At 41.4% G+C, this 17,832-nt stretch overlaps 1 protein-coding gene across 8 annotated transcripts in view; it reads right to left on the reverse strand.

The window, feature by feature from the left end:
• Nucleotides 1-17,832, reverse strand: part of PARD3 (par-3 family cell polarity regulator) — a 556,151-nt gene that overhangs the window by 293,383 nt on the left and 244,936 nt on the right. For all 8 annotated transcript variants that reach the window (XM_083406076.1, XM_083406075.1, XM_083406072.1 and 5 more), the window contains one exon: nucleotides 11,551-11,729. In XM_083406076.1, coding sequence (XP_083262202.1) covers nucleotides 11,551-11,727 — 177 coding nt within the window. In that variant the 5' untranslated portion in view covers nucleotides 11,728-11,729. The remainder of the gene's footprint in view (nucleotides 1-11,550; nucleotides 11,730-17,832) is intronic.

Here is a 17,832-nt window from a genome sequence, read left to right on the forward strand (position 1 = left end):
CACTTGGACACTTCCTGTCCCACCTTTTTCTCCAAGGAGCTCACAGTTGCACACGTTTCCACCCCTCCGCATTTTAATCCTAACAACCCAGTGAGGTGGGTTAGGTAGGTTGGGCTGAGAGGCAGTGGCTGGCCCAAGCTCACACAGTGACCTTCAGGCCCAAGTGGAGATTTGAACCCTGGTCTCCCACGTCGTGGTCTGACACTAACCACTATACCACACTGACACTGTTCGATGAGCACTCCAGGAATTCTGCCCACTAGATCTTGCTTTCTTTTAAAATGCTGTTTAAATTTTATGTATTTCTAAGTAACTCTGAAGTATTTTCTTGGTAAAAGGCAACAAATAAATGCAGCAACGGCCAAGTTCTAGTTCAGGGTGGGGAGCTTTTCACCCTTCAGGTGTTTCTGGTCTACACCTCCCATCAGACCCAGCAGGCAAGCATGGCCAGTAGGAATATGGGAGTTGCAATTCAGCAGTATGGGGAAGGCAAAAGGTTTCCCAACCATAAAGGGCCACTCTGTGGCACAGGAAGGTGTGTAAGTTAATCCTGTGTGTGTGTGTGTGTACTTCCTATCTATCCAGTTCTTGGTACATGAATGCCTAGCAGGCCGATTTACTTGCTGACAGGGACAGTAGTTATATATCGCACTAGCTCTCAAAAAACAGTTATCAATCATGGGGGAAATGTGTAAGTCCTAGTGGGGAAATCACTGGGAACTAAAAACTTCTTTCCATTTTGAAAAAACTGCAATGTTGAAATTCATTCTTACACAGTAAATAGGATTTTAGTTTCATTCCACTACCATCCCATGCCCCCCAAAACATTAGCTGCTACAACATAAAAATAATGAATCCCTACATACCAAGTAATAAGATAATAAACTCTCTCTTTCGCACACATGCTCTTTTAATTTTACTTTTATGTCTGTTTGGTACATTTGGCTTTGAGTATATTATCCCCACATGAAAAGCAGACATTAGATTATCAAGTCCAAAAGATTTTATTTATATATATATAAAATCTCCTTCACAGAAGTGTGTATATATACCTACTGTATATATATTTCATTTCCCAACATTTGCTAGCTGTGTTAATTGCTTAAAAAATTAAGCAATTATGACACATTTTCTCACTCCTTGCAAAAGTACAGCTCCCCTTCTCATTTGACAAGGACTTAAAAACATTAAAGTCTGTCAACAGAGTAAATTAAAGTTAGGTTTGATTTACCCTTCATATTTCCAAACTTATTAAATTGCAGATTTAGAATTTAGTCTGAAAAGTTTATTTATGTGCAAACATCTTAATGTTTTGATTCCAGAAGTGTATCCAAAATAGACAGTTGCCACAAAGACGACTACGGTATCTGTATCACCTTAAAGGCTAACTAGTATACAGCACGAGCTCTCATAGGCAAGAGGCTTTATGTCCATTGACATTTTAAAAGATTCAGCAGCTTTTCAGAATGGATTTGGGTTCTGGGTGATGTTTAGAATTAAAAACAAGAGTCATTTCTCCTTCTGTCAGCTCCATAACTATGACAAACTGCTGCATGGTGCAATCATATATTATGGCCTGGATCCAAAGAACTATGTGGCTGTTTCTGCATTTTCAATGGAGCTTTGGATTTGCATTTCTTGATGGCCCCAAGACAGGACCCCTTGGTAATAGAGTCCTCTAATAACTGTAGTTCTGAGGAAGAGGTGGACACACTTCCTTGCCTGTCCCATGTGGGTCCATGGACACCAGAATATCCCCTAAACCCCAGTGAAAAACCTCTACTGCCTGACTATGGTGACTCACCCACAGACTCCTTGGGGGATCCTGAGAGCCCTGAGAAGGGAGCTATATATCTCGAAACCCCATTACTCTGAAGGATCCACAGTGGCAGAAGTACCCAGGGAGTGGAGCTACCAATCTGTGACCACGTAGTCCTGCTATAAACCACAGTCACTTGGTTTAGGACCTTGCTGACAAAACTTTGGCTTGCTTTGCAGAAGCACTATCCATGGTCCTGAACGACCTTGGTCTCCCTCCAAGATAACTGTGCCTCTGGAACCAGAACCATCTGACCCCCACCCCATGCTTTGGCCATCACCTCTCAATTCCCATTGCAGACTTTTTTGAAACTGACAGGAATTTAAAAAGTGATTTGTTATATGGCATGGTCTGCTGCTGAGAGGTCAAAGTCCCACAAAGCACAACCGTATGCCTTTCGATGTCTCATTAAATGTCTGAACCTGTTTAATGGTTGTTTGCTTTTTAAGTAGCCCATCAGGATCAGGACAAAAATGCAGAGAGAGAAGAGGTTAACCCTGCCCCCTCACATTCCTGATAAGCTCTCTTTCTATACACACACTTGCTGTCATCATTTCCATTCCTTAAGTCAGTCTGTATTCCTAGCTATGAAATAAGGCTACTCTCTGATCTAATCCAGCAGGCCTATATTCTGATATGTGGTGTGTCAAAGCTCAGCTTGGATAGAAGAAAAGTAAGTACACACTCAACAGTTAAAGAAGCAAAAATATTGGAGTTTACTAACTGAAGTATGTAAAATGTGACTACTTCGTGGAAAGTATGGATCCTCACAGTACTGTGTATCTAGGTAAATTTTAAGGGAGTGAAACTCTATGTTACACACTTTAAAATGCAAATATTCAAATATATACATTTAAGGTGAGAACTAATTGCCTCCACATTTGCATTCACAATCAAGAGAAAGTAAAATGCAGGTGACAAGTAACTACTGTAGATAGTTGAGTATCAGGTGTTAGGCAGAAAGATGGCATATTTTCTACTTATGAAGCTCACCACATAAGATGCAAATAATGTGAAAGGCAAATAGTTTTTAAAGAACTAGCAAAAGAAGGGAGACACCGTTGGTCACACATAGCACAAAAACCCAGTGCTATTTTTCTAGAAAAAGAAGTGCCAGAACACATTATAAACCCCTCCCTTGTTCTCTTATAATGGTAATGGCGCCCACCTGACAGGTGCCAGAACTGAGTTCCTCTGAATTCCAGCTGAAAAAAAGTCCTGCAAAAACCTGACTATAAAATGGTCAAAGGCATGTCTTTTTGTAAGAAGACTTGAATGAATATATGAGGACTGCATGATCAGTTAACTAAAGATGCCCTCCAGATGTTTTGGACTACAACACCCATCATGTCCAAAACATCTGGAAAGCATCTACTTGCAGAAGGTTTAACTAAATAAATGGCATTCCAAAACTAACAGTAATTGCCTGGCATCCAAAATGATAATACTAGCTAGTATCTGAAGAACAGCCTATTTATTTATTACCTGTGAGATTTATCATCCCCCCTTTGATCAAAATAGTGCAGGAGTGACATCCATTCGATTACATGAGCAGTCCTCAAACTTCTCTCCTCTGCACACCACATGGAGCACTTTAAAGCAGACTACTTTTTTTGTTCTACAAAGTATATCAGCAACTCATATTTTAATGCCCCTAGACTTGCCTTTCTATGTGGTGAAGCAAAATAATTTTTTTTAAAAAAAATATTCAGTGTTGATACCAAAAACATTCACTCTAGATAAGAGCCTGGTTAGTCTGTTCAATAATCTGGTCCTAATTTAACCAATTAAATACAGACATCCTTGACTATTCAACAATCTTCCTGTGGATGATCTAAACAGAGCTCACAGACCACACTTTAAAACCTCTGAGTTATTGTATTTCAACCTCTTTACCCCATGAGGTAGGTTAGGCTGGGAGGGTAAGGCTTACATATGGTTGTGTAGCGAGCATCGTAAGTGAATGTCCCAAATGGGTATCAAAGTTTCTGGCTTACAACATATCTGCATATTACTTGCGCAGGGTTTCCACTGGTCTTTTCAGGTTAGATTATGCTAGCAACAGATGTTAACATACAGGGAACCATTTAACAGTATGTGTGCCACACAGTGGTTTTTTGCTAAAAGAATAATGATGAGATGCTGGTACCCAATGCCGACTTCACATGCCCAAACCTACAGATAGCAGAATCAAATGCCCTGCTCCTCACCTCATAGACAGGGATTTAATCCTTCTTAGTTTGGGTGCACAAAGGGGTTCCCTGCAGGGAATTCCATTACTCTTCCAATGCAGAAAGCCTGTAGATAGCAGCCCAAACCATCGGGTGATGCACAGGAAGTTCAATCCTGCTTGCTATCTCCCCAACCCCCATGTGTGACAGGTGAGCAAGACCACCCACCTGTTGTTCACATGGCATCATTATGATATCAGATGATTGACAAGTGGGCTCATTCTGGCCACTCATCAAAAGTTGGCTCATGTGGTCGAAGCAGATAATAATCTCTACCACTAAACCAAAAAAGGTTCCCCATCCCTCTTAAAAAAGGTGCCAGCACTTCATACCAAAGTGTACCATCAGAAATGTATATCCAGCTCTGTGAACCACAAAAATATCCTATCAACAAGTCCATCTGCTGTCATCCCCACCTCCTGCTATTCCAACACCTGGTACTAGGTCCCTTCAGCCCTCATGCCAACTTTCTCAAATCAACTGCTCTGTAAAGAGGAGGTGGAAAGAAGCAAACCAAATATAACTTTATCTGACACTGATTCAACAAGTGTTCTTCCCTACTACAACAGGTTTAGAAGCAATGGGGGGGTGTCAAAAATGAGTTCCAGAATGTTTGCCTTTTTGGCCTTTTGTTTATTGTCTGAGATTTGGGGAACTGGAAGATGACTGGAACTCCAACAAATAGTACATTATAAGAAAGCTGTAACTGGGGGGGGGGGGGAGAACTAATGGGAAAGTTGAATTGGAGGAGAAAACAGAATAAGGACAAGACAATAATAGAAAGTGGAGCAATTTATTATTTTAATGTGCCCTCCTTTGTCTCCTAAAGTCATCCAAATGGTGAATCAAATTGTGAATAATTTATTTTTATTGAACAAAACTGTATATACTGCTTACTCAAACAAAGATCTGTAAGCAGTTTATTGCTAGAAGGCAGGCTGAATGGAGAAGTTAGGACACCTAAGTATTATAAAAATTAATCTCTGGGTTGATAAAAGAGCATTTTCAGAGTGTTTGTAAAGTTTCAGACATTACTCAAAAAGTAATGCATAATGTGTTTAGCCTGGAGAATTGATTTCTATAACCAAGCTTTGAAAATGAAACATATCAAACTATTTTTTAAAATAAAGTAAAATAAAGTACTCTCACAGACAGAATTAGGTCAGAATAAGGAGAGGAACTAAAAAACAACCAAAGAAAGGCCTTTCAAGTCCTCTGTTTAAGAATAAAGGTATATAAGAAAACAAGCTTCCTGCTGCTTTCTTTAATTACCAGTATTATTGCTCATGTGGAGATATTGAATTCAGAGAATATGTGCAGGAGAGGAAAATATCACAAGTCAAGTCAAAACCTTTATTGCATTAGCAAACTGCCATAGCAAAATAAGACAATACAAAAAAGAAAAAAGACAAACTAGAGACAAGCAACCCAGCAAAATTCAGGTGTTTTGGCTGGCGTAGTGACATTTAAGTTACCCGAAGACAATAATGCAAAGATATAATAGCCAGCGCCCAAAAACTAGTATGCGGGTATATATAAAGCACAAAAAGGCCCCAGAACAGACTCAGCATATTGAGTTAAAAGTAATAAAAAGATTAAAACAGGTCCAGGTCTAGGGCACGCTACCCTGTCAGAGTAGCCCTGAGTTTCAGAGCCTGCACTATGAATATTGCCACCCCACGTGAGATTTGGGGATTTGCGTCCACAAGAAGCGATTTCAAACAATCTTCCTTAGATGTAATGGTGGACGGGATCAAAAGGAGGAGCTTAGATCTTATTGGCTCATAAATAGGGCAGTAGAAAAAGAAATGTATGAAGTCCTCTACTTCATTCATTGTGCATGGACATAGACGCTGGGTAATAGGGGTCTTAGAATAAATCCCCTGCAGGAAGGCCGTGGGTATAGAATGGAAGCGGGCCATAGTAAACGCTCTTCTCAAGTTGGGCTCCGTCAGGTCTATCAAGTAGTTGGCAAGTGATCTTACCACTTTCACTTTAGGGAGCCACATGGAGAGGCGAGCTGAGGTGGACTGTGCCCGGTCCATGGCCTCGTCTCTTGTAAGAATCCAGGCCCGGATTTTATGTTTGTCCCAAGAGGACAGCGAGTCAAGATTTGGGAGAGAGTAGCGTGCAGTAATAGTCACCATGGCCTTGGACCATTTATTGCTTTGAGAACACGTTAAAAAGGCTTGCCTGGCTAGTAGGGGACCTGGGGCATTGATTAATTTACAATAAAAGCTAATAATTCTAATGTGGGCTCTCGCAACAATGGAGGGGAGGCCCAGTTCTGTTCTTAACTGTGCTGCAACCGAGCCCTTGGGGAGACCCAGTATCTTCCGTGCAAAAGAGTTTTGTAGAATCTCCAGCCGTTGTAGTGTTTTTAAATTCCACCCCCAGATTTCAACCCCATACAATAACATCGGGAGGACTTTGCTGATAAATGCTTTTCTGATTGGTGGAACCAGCTGGCCGCCTTTTGCATAGTAGAATTTCTCCAAGGCTTTGATGGTTCTGCGGGCAGCCAGGATGGTTGTATTTAGGTGAGCTGACCAGCTAAGCCCATGCTGAAAAATGATACCCAAATACTTGAATGCTGAACAATGTTCAATAGAATGGCCCTCAAAATTCCAGAGTGACTTCCGAGTTTTCATGCCAAAAGTAAGAATTTTGGTTTTGGCGAAATTAATTTTAAGGGAGTTGGTATCACAATATGTCATGAGCCCTCTGAGCATGTTGTTTAAGCCCAGCTTGGTTAATGACAGTATCACCATGTCGTCCGCATAGAGTAATATGGGGATCTTGAGCTGTTGTAAGGAGGGGGCAGATTGATTTAGGGCCTTCGTAGTTGTGACGATGTCATTGATATAGAAATTGAATAGAAAAGGGGCCAAGAGGCAGCCCTGTTTGACCCCTTTATTCAGAGGGAAAGAATCAGAAAGAGCTCCCAGAGGGCCGAATTTTACTCTGGCCGATATGTCATTATGAATTTCCATAAGAAGGAGGAGGAGTCTCTTATCTATGCTGGTATGACTAAGCTTCTGCCATAGCCTATCTCTGGGAATGGAGTCAAAGGCGGAGGTCAAGTCCACAAAAGCCGCGTGTAGTTTGCAGTTGAACCTGTTTAGGTATTTATCAATCAGGGTAAGTAGAACAAGACATTGGCCAGATGTGCTGTGACCTTTGCGGAAGCCAGCCTGTTCCGGATGGAATAGCTTTGTTTCTTCTGCCCACTCAATTAATTTCTCTAGCAAGAATCTAGAGTAAACCTTGTATGATATGTCCAACAGGCTGATAGGTCGGTAGTTGCGCGGATCTTGTGGGTCCCCCTTTTTATGTATTGGGATAACTATGCTCTGTTTCCAGTTAGGTGGAATCTTAAGAGTAGCATTAATGGTGGTAAAGAGAGATGCTAAGATAGGGGCCCACCACGACTGGTTCGATAAGAATACCTCAGGTGGTATCATATCCTCCCCCGGGGATTTATCCCCTGATAGCATGCTAATTAGTTGAGTACATCTCTCTGGGGAGACTGGCTCCCAGGTGGGCAAGGCAGATGCTGGAAGGGTGGTGACTACATTTACGTCAGAATCTGAGGTGGAATACAGCTGAGCAAAGTGAGAGTGCCAGCTGGCTGCTGTGATGTTATTAACAATGAATGAGGGGGGTCTTAGACCTGCATTAATTAAATTCCAAAATTTCTTGTCGTCACGGGTTTTAATGGCCACTGACAGAGCCGACCAGCGTTCTTTCGCAAAGAGCAATTTCTTATGTTGGAGCAGCTTCTTATAGTATGAACGAAATTGGGCTAACTCCCTGATTTTGCTCTGAGTGCTGTCTGCTTTCATGTCTGACTGGAGAAATCTAAGCCTACTTCTGCACTGTTTGCATTCTTGGTCGAACCAGGTTTGATTCTTCCAGGATAGAATCGCACGGGAAGGTTTCGTAAGCGAAGGGAGCAAGTAGACTAGAATTTGCTGGAAAATTGAGAAATGATTCACATTCGTTGTTAACAGCTGAGCTTTCAGGGCTAGGATCTCAGGGGAATTTAGGAGGACTTTTATGTCTTGCTCCAGGTAGATGTCCCACTTCTTGCGTCCGGGGGCCAGGGTCGATGAATCCTGGGGGTGTGGTGAGCTGGGAGGCCCCAGCTGTGTGCGGTGAAAGGAGATGGCAATTGGAAGGTGGTCACTTTCGGTTCTGTTGAACACATTGAAACAGTATGCCTCATCATTAAATGCTGAGGAGGACCAGATGTAATCTATAACACTTGCCCCTCTAGATCCTAGAAAAGTATAGTATCCCCCGGACCAGTCTTTGGGTGTGCCGTGCAAGCTGTGCAGCCCGCAGTTTATAGTGAACTCCAGCAGTATGATGCCAGCCCTATTAATGGTCTTGTCCTGTGAATTCCACGTAGGAAACCACTCCTCTTCTATGAATAATTGCGACTTATCGGTGAATAAGCTTATATCTGCTCCGATTCTGGCATTGAAGTCCCCCATTATAAGGATCTCTGACTTTGGAAATTCAGCCCCAGATTTATCTAGAATAAATCTTAGATCCTCCCAAAGCTGATTTGAGTGAGAGGAGGAGTAGGTAGATGGATTGTACAAGTTTACACATATGAATTCCCCAAGCGAGCTGTTAGTGATGTGCAAAGTTTGAATGTAATTACTCTCTAACCAAAAGATAGGAGAGATATTAAGCTGAAGCTCCTGCGAAACAAATGTTACCAGGCCTCCACTAGGGCGCCCATACAAGTGTGTTTTGGTCGCAGGAATCACAAAGGCGTCATAGCCCGGTAGGGATGGGGGGGGTGAAGATTCTAAGCACCAGGTCTCTTGTATACCCATAATCTGGAATTTCGCTAAAAACTCTTTCATATCCCCGTCATCCTGTTTGGACGTCCATCCTGCCACATTCCAGGATAGCACATTAAAGCAATTTGAGGAGGGACTATGTGCTAGTCAATTGCTCTGGTTGCTGGTGGGAAGGACATTGCCAGGGGTCTGAGACAGCTCCAGGCGAGGTACTACCGAAGGTATCGAAGGGGTGGTGAGTTGATTGATGTGACCAGCAGGGTCTTCAGTAAAACCTAAGTTGTCTCTTTGCACAGTGGGTTCCTTAACGTTTATATATTGGCTTGAAAAGGTTGCGGATAAATGAGGTTCTACCAAAAGAGGTTGACTGGCAAAGGACGAGGATATAGAGTCATTTGACTGGACCGCACTGAATGAAGACTCCAGGTCAGGCATAGAAGAATAGGACATTGACAGATTACCAGGATGAGGTGTGTTTGGCGCGTTACTCTTTAAGGCGGAGGACGAGGTAGTTGATTGCAGATCTATTAGTAGAGGTGAAGGGGGTCTGCGTTGCGACGGTGTATGAGGAGCTTCCGCCAGGCAGACTGCCAAATCATCCGTTATTGGAGTCCCAGTATTTGGCAGGGGTTTCTGGGGTGTTAGCCCCTTCATAACTGGTTTCCTTTGATTTAATAGGTTGCTATGTCCAGGATTTGAGGAGATTTTCTCTTGAAGTACATGTGTAAGATGCTGCTTGAGTGTATCAAGCCTGTTTATAACTTCCTGCTGTTCTACTAATGGCAACTCGCCATAGGATGAAATAAGGTCCCTCTCCTCTGGAAAATATCACAAATTATGAATCAGACTGTCTGGAAGTACTTTGCCAGTTTTGCTTGTGAAGCTCACAGATCTATAAGGAAATATGGGGAAATGTTTGGTGCTACAACATGGCAGAACAGCAAGGGCTACACTGGATGCATAAGAGAACTGGGAGGAACCTAAATTTGTTGCAAAAGCAATCATTTTAGTTTCAAATAATATGCCATAAAAGTACACAATCAAATCCTGCAACCCTAATAATCTGGCTGCTCACTGACTGAAAACAAAATCCTGGGCAAGATGGATTCACAGATTCTTAGAGGAAAAAACTGGATCAGTCCAGCATTATATTATCACAGTAATCAACCATACGATTGCAGGAGTTCTTACTGTGAGAAAGATCTTCCTGATGTTTAGTTGGAATCTCCTTTCTTGTAACTTGAATACTTTGGTTTAGTTCTTAGCCTCCGGAGCAGGAGACAGCCCTTTAGATACTTGAAGATGGCTATCGTATCTCCTCTCAGTCTCCTCTTTTCCAACCTAAATATTCCCTCAATCGTTCCTCATAAGGTTTGGTTTCCATACTCTTGATCATCTTGGACACCCTTCTCTTCACATGTTTCAGCTTGTCACTATTGTTCTTAAATTGTACACAGTTCTCCAGGTATGCTCTGACCAAGGCAGAATAAAGTGGAACTTTTACTTCCCTTGATCAGGAAACTGCTTCTGTTGATGCAGCTTACAATAGCATTCACTTGTTTTGATGTTGCATCACACTTTTGACTCATGTTAAGCTTGTAGTCTACTAAGACCCCTAGATCCTTTTCACATGTACTCATGGCTAGCCAGGTGTCCATGTCCCCCCCCCCATCTTATATTTCTGTTGCTGGTTCTTCCTGCCTAAGTGTAGAACCTTACATTTGTCCCTATTGAAATTCATGTTGCTAGTTTGGACCCAGTTCTCCAATTTGTTAAGGTCATACTGAATCCCAATTCTGTCTTCAGTGGAATTGGCTACCCCTCTCAGTTTGATAAAGGTAAAGGTAAAGGACCCCTGACAGTTAAGTCCAATCACGAACGACGCTGGGGTTGCGGTGCTCATTTCGCTTTACTGGCCGAGGGAGCCAACGTTTGTCCTCAGACAAATTTCATGAATATCCTCTAAATACCTTCATCCAAGTAGTTTATAAAGATGTTGAACAACAACGGGCCTAGGACAGAACCCTGGGTCACCCCACTCGTCATCCCCCCCCCCCCAGATGATTAGAAATAGCTAGTGAGCACTCTTTGGTTTTGGTCTGTCAACCAGCTACAACTCCGCCTAACAAATATTTCATCCAGTCCACATTTTACCAGCTTCATTCATTTTACCAGTCTCATTCAGTGTGAGAAAACTGGGGGAGAAGTGCTGTGGGGACTTTTAGCAGTGTACACCAAGCATGCGGCTTGTTCACATTAAATCCACGGGGGTTTTTTTAAACTATGGCTTAATGAGATGAGTAAACTGGGTTAGAATATTTTGTCATTTCCTTCTAATGGAAGGGCCTGTGCATGTGCATAATTCAAGGATGTACGTAGTAAGTAAAAAAAATTATAATGTGTAAAAGTGCCTGTTTGTAGTAATGTAGTAATTGTGCAACACCACAGTCAACTTGGTTGACAGAACATCATGAACAGCCAAGCCTGTGTGTATTTTATCTATAGTTCTTAAAGCCAATTTAAAATTTATACTACTTTAAAATGAATTTTAAATTTGGCTTCCAATTGTTTTAGTTGCTGTTTTTAATGCTTCTTGGAAGTTTGGGTTTCCAAATAAAGCAATAATGCTGAGCCATTGAGTAGTGTCTTCTTCAAATGTTTGTGATTGGGGAAAATATAGTACCTTTCTTTCATGACTCCTTGGGCCACCAGTTGTATTTTGCTTGAGGAAGCCTGCTGTTGTGGACCATCTGGTAGGATTTTTCCGTGAAGGCTCTTCTGCAGTAAAATTGTTCTCACTGACTGATGTTGAGAGACCAACTAACGCAGGATCACTACTGCGGCGTACATGAAGAGGCATATCTGAAGAGATAAAAAGGACACAAAAATCATATGTAGCTGACGTCCTTAATCTTTCTGCATTAAGTGTCGAAATTATAAACACACTCACTGTGAAACTAAATTGCTGAGTATATCCCAAACCAGCATGATGGTATGGACTCCAATGAGTTATCTGCCACAATCAACTGACATAACAGAAGGACAACTTGTATTAAGCATCCATGATGGATGCCTATCTAGCTTTCTTTGAAGCAGCAACATGAAATTCTGTTTCTTTCCCATACCAATCATTATCAAGTCTCAACAGCCCTTCTAGTGAAGATACCATAAATATTTCCTTTCCTTGTAAGTAATGATTAATAGCATAATTTATCTGGAATACTGTGAAGATCCTGAGTAATCCTTTCTCTCCCTTCAAACCAAAACAAACACCACACAGTCCAGACTTCCATGCCATTTTGCTAGCACACAGAGGACCTGCTTCCTACCAGAGGCTATCAATATAGGGGAGGAGAAGATATTGTGTCCCTTCTCCTCCATGAATTTATTGCAACACTGCCCAAACTGAACATATAAAACAAGCCGTAGATGCTAGAAATATTAAATTTCTTGTTTGTAGATGAAGGGTATCATCATGAACATTTGCATACTAACAGACAGTGGCCTCTTTCATATGATTGGATAAGCAGCATTTAGGTGATTGAAAATGAATTGCAGTACAGCTTACATGTTCTCCCTCCTCTTTCAACAGGAAAGCATCTGTTTTCACTTCAGAGCAGATCACAGCTCCACACTGCATATGAACTTGGTGAACTGTGGTTTGTTCTGACCTAGAGATGGGTAACCTGTGCCCCTCAGAGGGATTGTTGGACTTCAATTCCCATCAGCCTCAGCCAGCTTACCCAGTTATGAAGGATAATAGAAGTCTAGCAATATTGAGAGAACCACACATTTTTAATCCCCGTTTTATTAAAATTTAGTTTAAACTAACCCAGATTATACTCTGGTTTTATGTTCTGGCTTGTTAACTAGTTTTGACACTGCACAGGTTGCTGACACATATATTTGATGGAGGAGGAGGCTTTTCCTATACAGGAGCAACAGTTGACCAGCCTATTCTTCACGCTCCTTTTATACATTGCTCCTTTTTATGCATTTAGATATCTTGATCAAGATTGAAAGACTTGTTGTGGTTGGCACAGAACCAAAAGAGCACCATGGTTCCAAACATAAAGGTTTATATAGTTTAAGGATATTGCTATGTTGAATATTTGTTTAGCAGCATGATTTCCTGCCTTTAAACCTCTTTGGCATCAAGCAGCACCCAAGAGAACCCCAAAGCAGCAAGTTCTCAAGCATGGTATTCGGGAAACAGGAAAAATAAGTAAAAATGAAAAATGCATTTTATTTTCATTAGGCTATCTATTTTCCCTGTTTAAATACCACACATTTTTATTACATTCCAATACGCTCAACAAAGAAAACACCCTGGAAGAGATATGTTCACTACTAATGAGGCAAAATGTAATATAAAAACAAAGCAAAAATAATTAGAAACATATATCAAGAAGAATCTATTATTTCTTACATAATAATAGTACACAGTTTATGTGCTTCAGTGAGGCTTTCAAGCATATTAAGCAGTCTTACAAATTGCCAGGGCCAAATTCAGACCTTAAGTCTATGTTCTCAAACCCAGCTGATGAAATTGGGGGAATAGGCTGAGGCTAGCGTGTTAAAAAAACCAAAACCCACCATCACAGCTTTTGGCAGCAAATATAGTAAGATAATTATATGCAGCATGAAAAATGCCTGCTTTTGTCTGTGCTGAGATTACTGTCAATCAGTTTCACTGAGCGACTAGAATTTTGACCAATCTTATTTATATATATTTTTCTCACTAGAGAATTTCGACCAATCTCATACACACACACACACACACACACACACACACAACACACACACACACACACACACACTTACTAGGAAGCCCCAAACACTAAGATAATTTGAAGCCCCAAACACTAAGATAAGATAATAAGATAACACTTCCTGATAATTGTGGCTGATGTGTGGTTGACCACTCATTTTCTAGCTCTATCATCTTATTTTCAGAAGGGATGGCCAGAACTGAGCACAATAACACAAGTTATACCATACAGGCCATTTTACTTCCAATATTTTCTCTAATAATCCCAGACACAGAATTGGCCCTTTTCACTGCTGCTGCTCACTGAGCTGACATATCCTTTGAGCTATCCACCATTGCCAGATCTCTTTCCTGGATAGTCAAAAGTCTAAGACAGCATATATGCTTTAATTAGGACTTTGTAGAAAGATCCACACTTCAAAGCCAATCTAAGTTTGCATCCTCCAAGCGCGCGCTCTCTCTCTCTCTCTCTCTCTCTCTCTCTCTGTGTGTGTGTGTGTATATGTGTGTCTCTCTCACTGTGTGTGTAGTTGTATGAGAAGGGATTCCCAAATTTTAATATGTATCAGAAGAAATCAAAAATAATGAAGCCAGTAATAATACATTCACTGATTAGCTTGCAATTTCCAAAATCTCATCATAAATTCCTCAACCCATAAGTCAGTATAATGAGATGCCTAAATACTACTTCTATGCTTCTTTTCATGTGCCCCGTCCCCCTCCCAAAAGATTTGCATGCAGGGCTAATGAGAAGACCTGACATGAAACTTCAGTCTACTGCCAGCATGAAGTCTTTCCACAGGATGAATCTATATTCAAATGTCAATGATTAGTGCTAATATCCATACTTTACCAACAAAAGTCAATCAGGATGCCTAATTGCTTAAACATATCCAAAATGCATTTCAGCATTAAAAGGGGGGGGGGGGTATTACCATTAGCATTTGCTTAAGGCCAGAATCAGAGATATATGTACAAAACACACAAAATACTCCACCGAAACTGATCTGACATATTCATCTCATCCAGCCTCTAATTAATCATCAGCATTGTTTTGCTTTGTAGTCATTAAGCTCCCCTCCCTCTCCCAACCACATACAGGTCCCCCTACCCACCTGGGACAACATACAAATAAGAATGGAACTGTGAACATTTTTTCCTAATATAAGTTTGTTAGGTATAATGTCCTAGTTTACTTAATTTAGAGATTTCAGAATTATATCCCTGTTAGAAAAATCAAAGGGAAAAGAGCTTAAATAATTAAAACACCAGACGAAAGCATGTGTAGGCCCAGTGCGGTGTCACAAATTCCTGGATGATGGCAGATAGTGTTTGATGTCTAATGTTGCTTTGAAGAGTGGATAAATCAGCAATGAACTCTAATCACAAGGCTTCAAATTCTCTGTGGCACTAATGCACTGTAAATATTGATTTGCTTCTGGAGCTAAGGTGCATTTTAAATAAGCACTAGAAATAGGAAATCTAACAACACATTGCAGAATAATTTTTTACAAAGTCAAAGAAGCAGAGGAGAGAAATATCATAAAGATGTGCAGAAACTTAAGTACCATATTTTTCGCTCTATAGGACGCACTTAGTGGGGGGGGGGGGGGAACCAGAAGAAAAGAATTCTGAATACTAGAAGCCAGAACAGCAAGAGGGATCTGGCTTCTGGGATAGCCTCTTGTTGTTCTGGCTTCTGGGATAGCCACTGGGATAGCTGATCTAGCTTTGTGCGAAGCCTCCGCAGGGCACGGGGAGCCTTCATCCCTGTGCCCTGCGGAGGCTTCGCGGGGCTATCCAAAAGCCAGAATAGCTAGAGGGAGTGCTGCGCAGCACTCCCTCTAGCTGTTCTAGCTTCGTGCGAAGCCTCCCCAGGGCAGCGGGGTGCCTTCATCCCCATGCCTTGTGGAGGCTTCTGGGACAGCCCACAGCCCACAAAGCCTCCGGAGGGCAGCAGAATGAAGGCACCCCGCTGCCCCGGGGAGGCTTTGTGCAGCTAACCCCGAAGCTAGAATAGCGAGACGGAGTGCTGTGCAGCGCTCTCTCTCCCTGTTCTGGCTTCTCGCTTAGCCACGCAGCCTGCATTCGCTCCATAAGACGCACACACATTTTCCCTTACTTTTTAGGAGGGGAAAAGTGTGTCTTATAGAGCGAAAAATACGGTAGCTACGAAAACATATTTATTGCTATCAACTCAACAGTATTTAGATAAACGAAATATGAGAAGGAAATTTTGTGTGCCTGAACAGAAGAGCAGGTTTCTGATTAAGTAAGCTATTACCTGTGGTTAAAACCTCAAAGGATAATAGGATTTGCAAGATAACAAAGTGGAGATAGTGACTAGAAATAATTTCACAGTAGCAAGTTGAATGGTAGTAATAAGAAGTGTGCTTTTGCATGAACATGCATCTACCTTCCAGTACTTGTGGTGGGTTGAACTGAATTCTATCTTGGAAAATAAATCCCGTTTGACCTCAGCTGAACCACTACTAACACTTCCTTCCCCATTCCTACGCTTCATTGTAATTATCTTATACGTCTTATATTCTGCCCTTATATCTTGCCCTTATCAGAGCCAAGGGAGATGAACGACAATGGTACAGCATTAAAACAAAGTAAAAGCACAACAAAGTACTGCAGAAAGAAACCACATTTATATTATACAAATCTGAGTACAAATGATATATCATTGAGGGCCACACACCTGTCAGGACAAATAGGTCTCAAGTTGCTATCAGAATGCATACAACAGGTGGGACAGTATGATCTCAGTAGGGAGGAACCCAGAAAAACTCTGCCATATGGAATAGTGAGGATGCAATGGAGACGGCAAAGTGCATGTGCCGTAAACCTAATTCTTAATCCTGGCAATTACCTATAGATACTAGAGTTAGGTGCTATGGAGATGTTCAGAGAAAAGTGTCGAAGATCTGTTTGTTTGTTTAAGCTGAAGCATGTGGCAGAATGCTTTACAAATAAAGAAATAGATGGATGGGCAAACACTTCCATAAGGATGCCACTTAATTTGGTATACTCTCAATGAAACAGCACTAACGTCACTGGGTGATATTTATTTTTTGGTAGAAATGGAAGAAATGTTTTTAAGGTGAGCAACAGAATTTAATCCTAAATATCCAAATTCAACCATGTTTTTGGCTTGGCTAAGCCACAAATATAGATCCCAACCACCTCTTTATAAGCCTTTCTTGCTTTGCCTCAGCTGCCAAATATTCAACAGCTGAATTTGCAGGCATTTAGCTGGTTTGTCTTCTCTGCCCACCACTCCCCATTTCAAATTTCAGCCATATAACTCTGACAACCAAGCAAATCAAATTCCATGCAACAGCAGTTTCCTAGGTAACCAAGCACAGACACCAACTGTGCAAAGGAAAAGCATGAAGAACCTGCAGCGTCCGACCAGGGTGTTAAACAAAACAGGTATATATAAATCGCTGAGAATACTGTTGATGTTGATGCTGGCCATTCTACAGTGCATAATGTTTGAGGTTTTCTACATTCATACTTCTCAATATAGTCCTAGCCATCCACAAATGCAACTATTGCTAATGGCGATGTTTGGTCTGATGTCAGAGCACATAAGCTATAGACACAAATTATGGCACCCTCTAGGCGGGATTGGGAAACCTGTGGCACTCCAAGTGTTGCTGGACTGCAACTCTCATCATCCCAGAGCCATTGGCCATGCTGGCTGGGACTAATGGGAGCTGGAATATGACAAATTCTGGTGGTCCAGAGCCTCCTCATCCCTACAACACCCATGAATCCAGCTGAAGTATGCAGGATCCTTCCTCCCAACACTCCAGCTTGGTTAGGCAACTAAGTTCTCTCACATTCAAATCATTGGAAGTTAGTGTTTCAATGGAACGATATTCCTACGTCAGACATTTTTGGTTTGCAGTATTTGCCTTTTGATACATTGCTGTACACATATGTATGTGGGAGAGAGCAGGAGGTAGAAAGAGACATTTAGCAGGACTCAACTACTTAAAATAATTTAATGCTGTTCTTAACTTTGTCACAGAATTACCCAGATGTTTTAGTTTGCTGGTCTCCATAACATGAATAAGCCTATTTACCAGATGCAGATGAAAATGTATATACTTCACAAACAACACACATTTTAATTTTAGGAGACCACAAAAAAAGAGATTAGGTTTTTACCTTTTTGGA

This window comes from Podarcis tiliguerta (genome assembly GCF_965153285.1).
Source record: "Podarcis tiliguerta genome assembly, chromosome: 12".
Classification (NCBI taxonomy): Eukaryota; Metazoa; Chordata; class Lepidosauria; order Squamata; family Lacertidae; genus Podarcis; species Podarcis tiliguerta.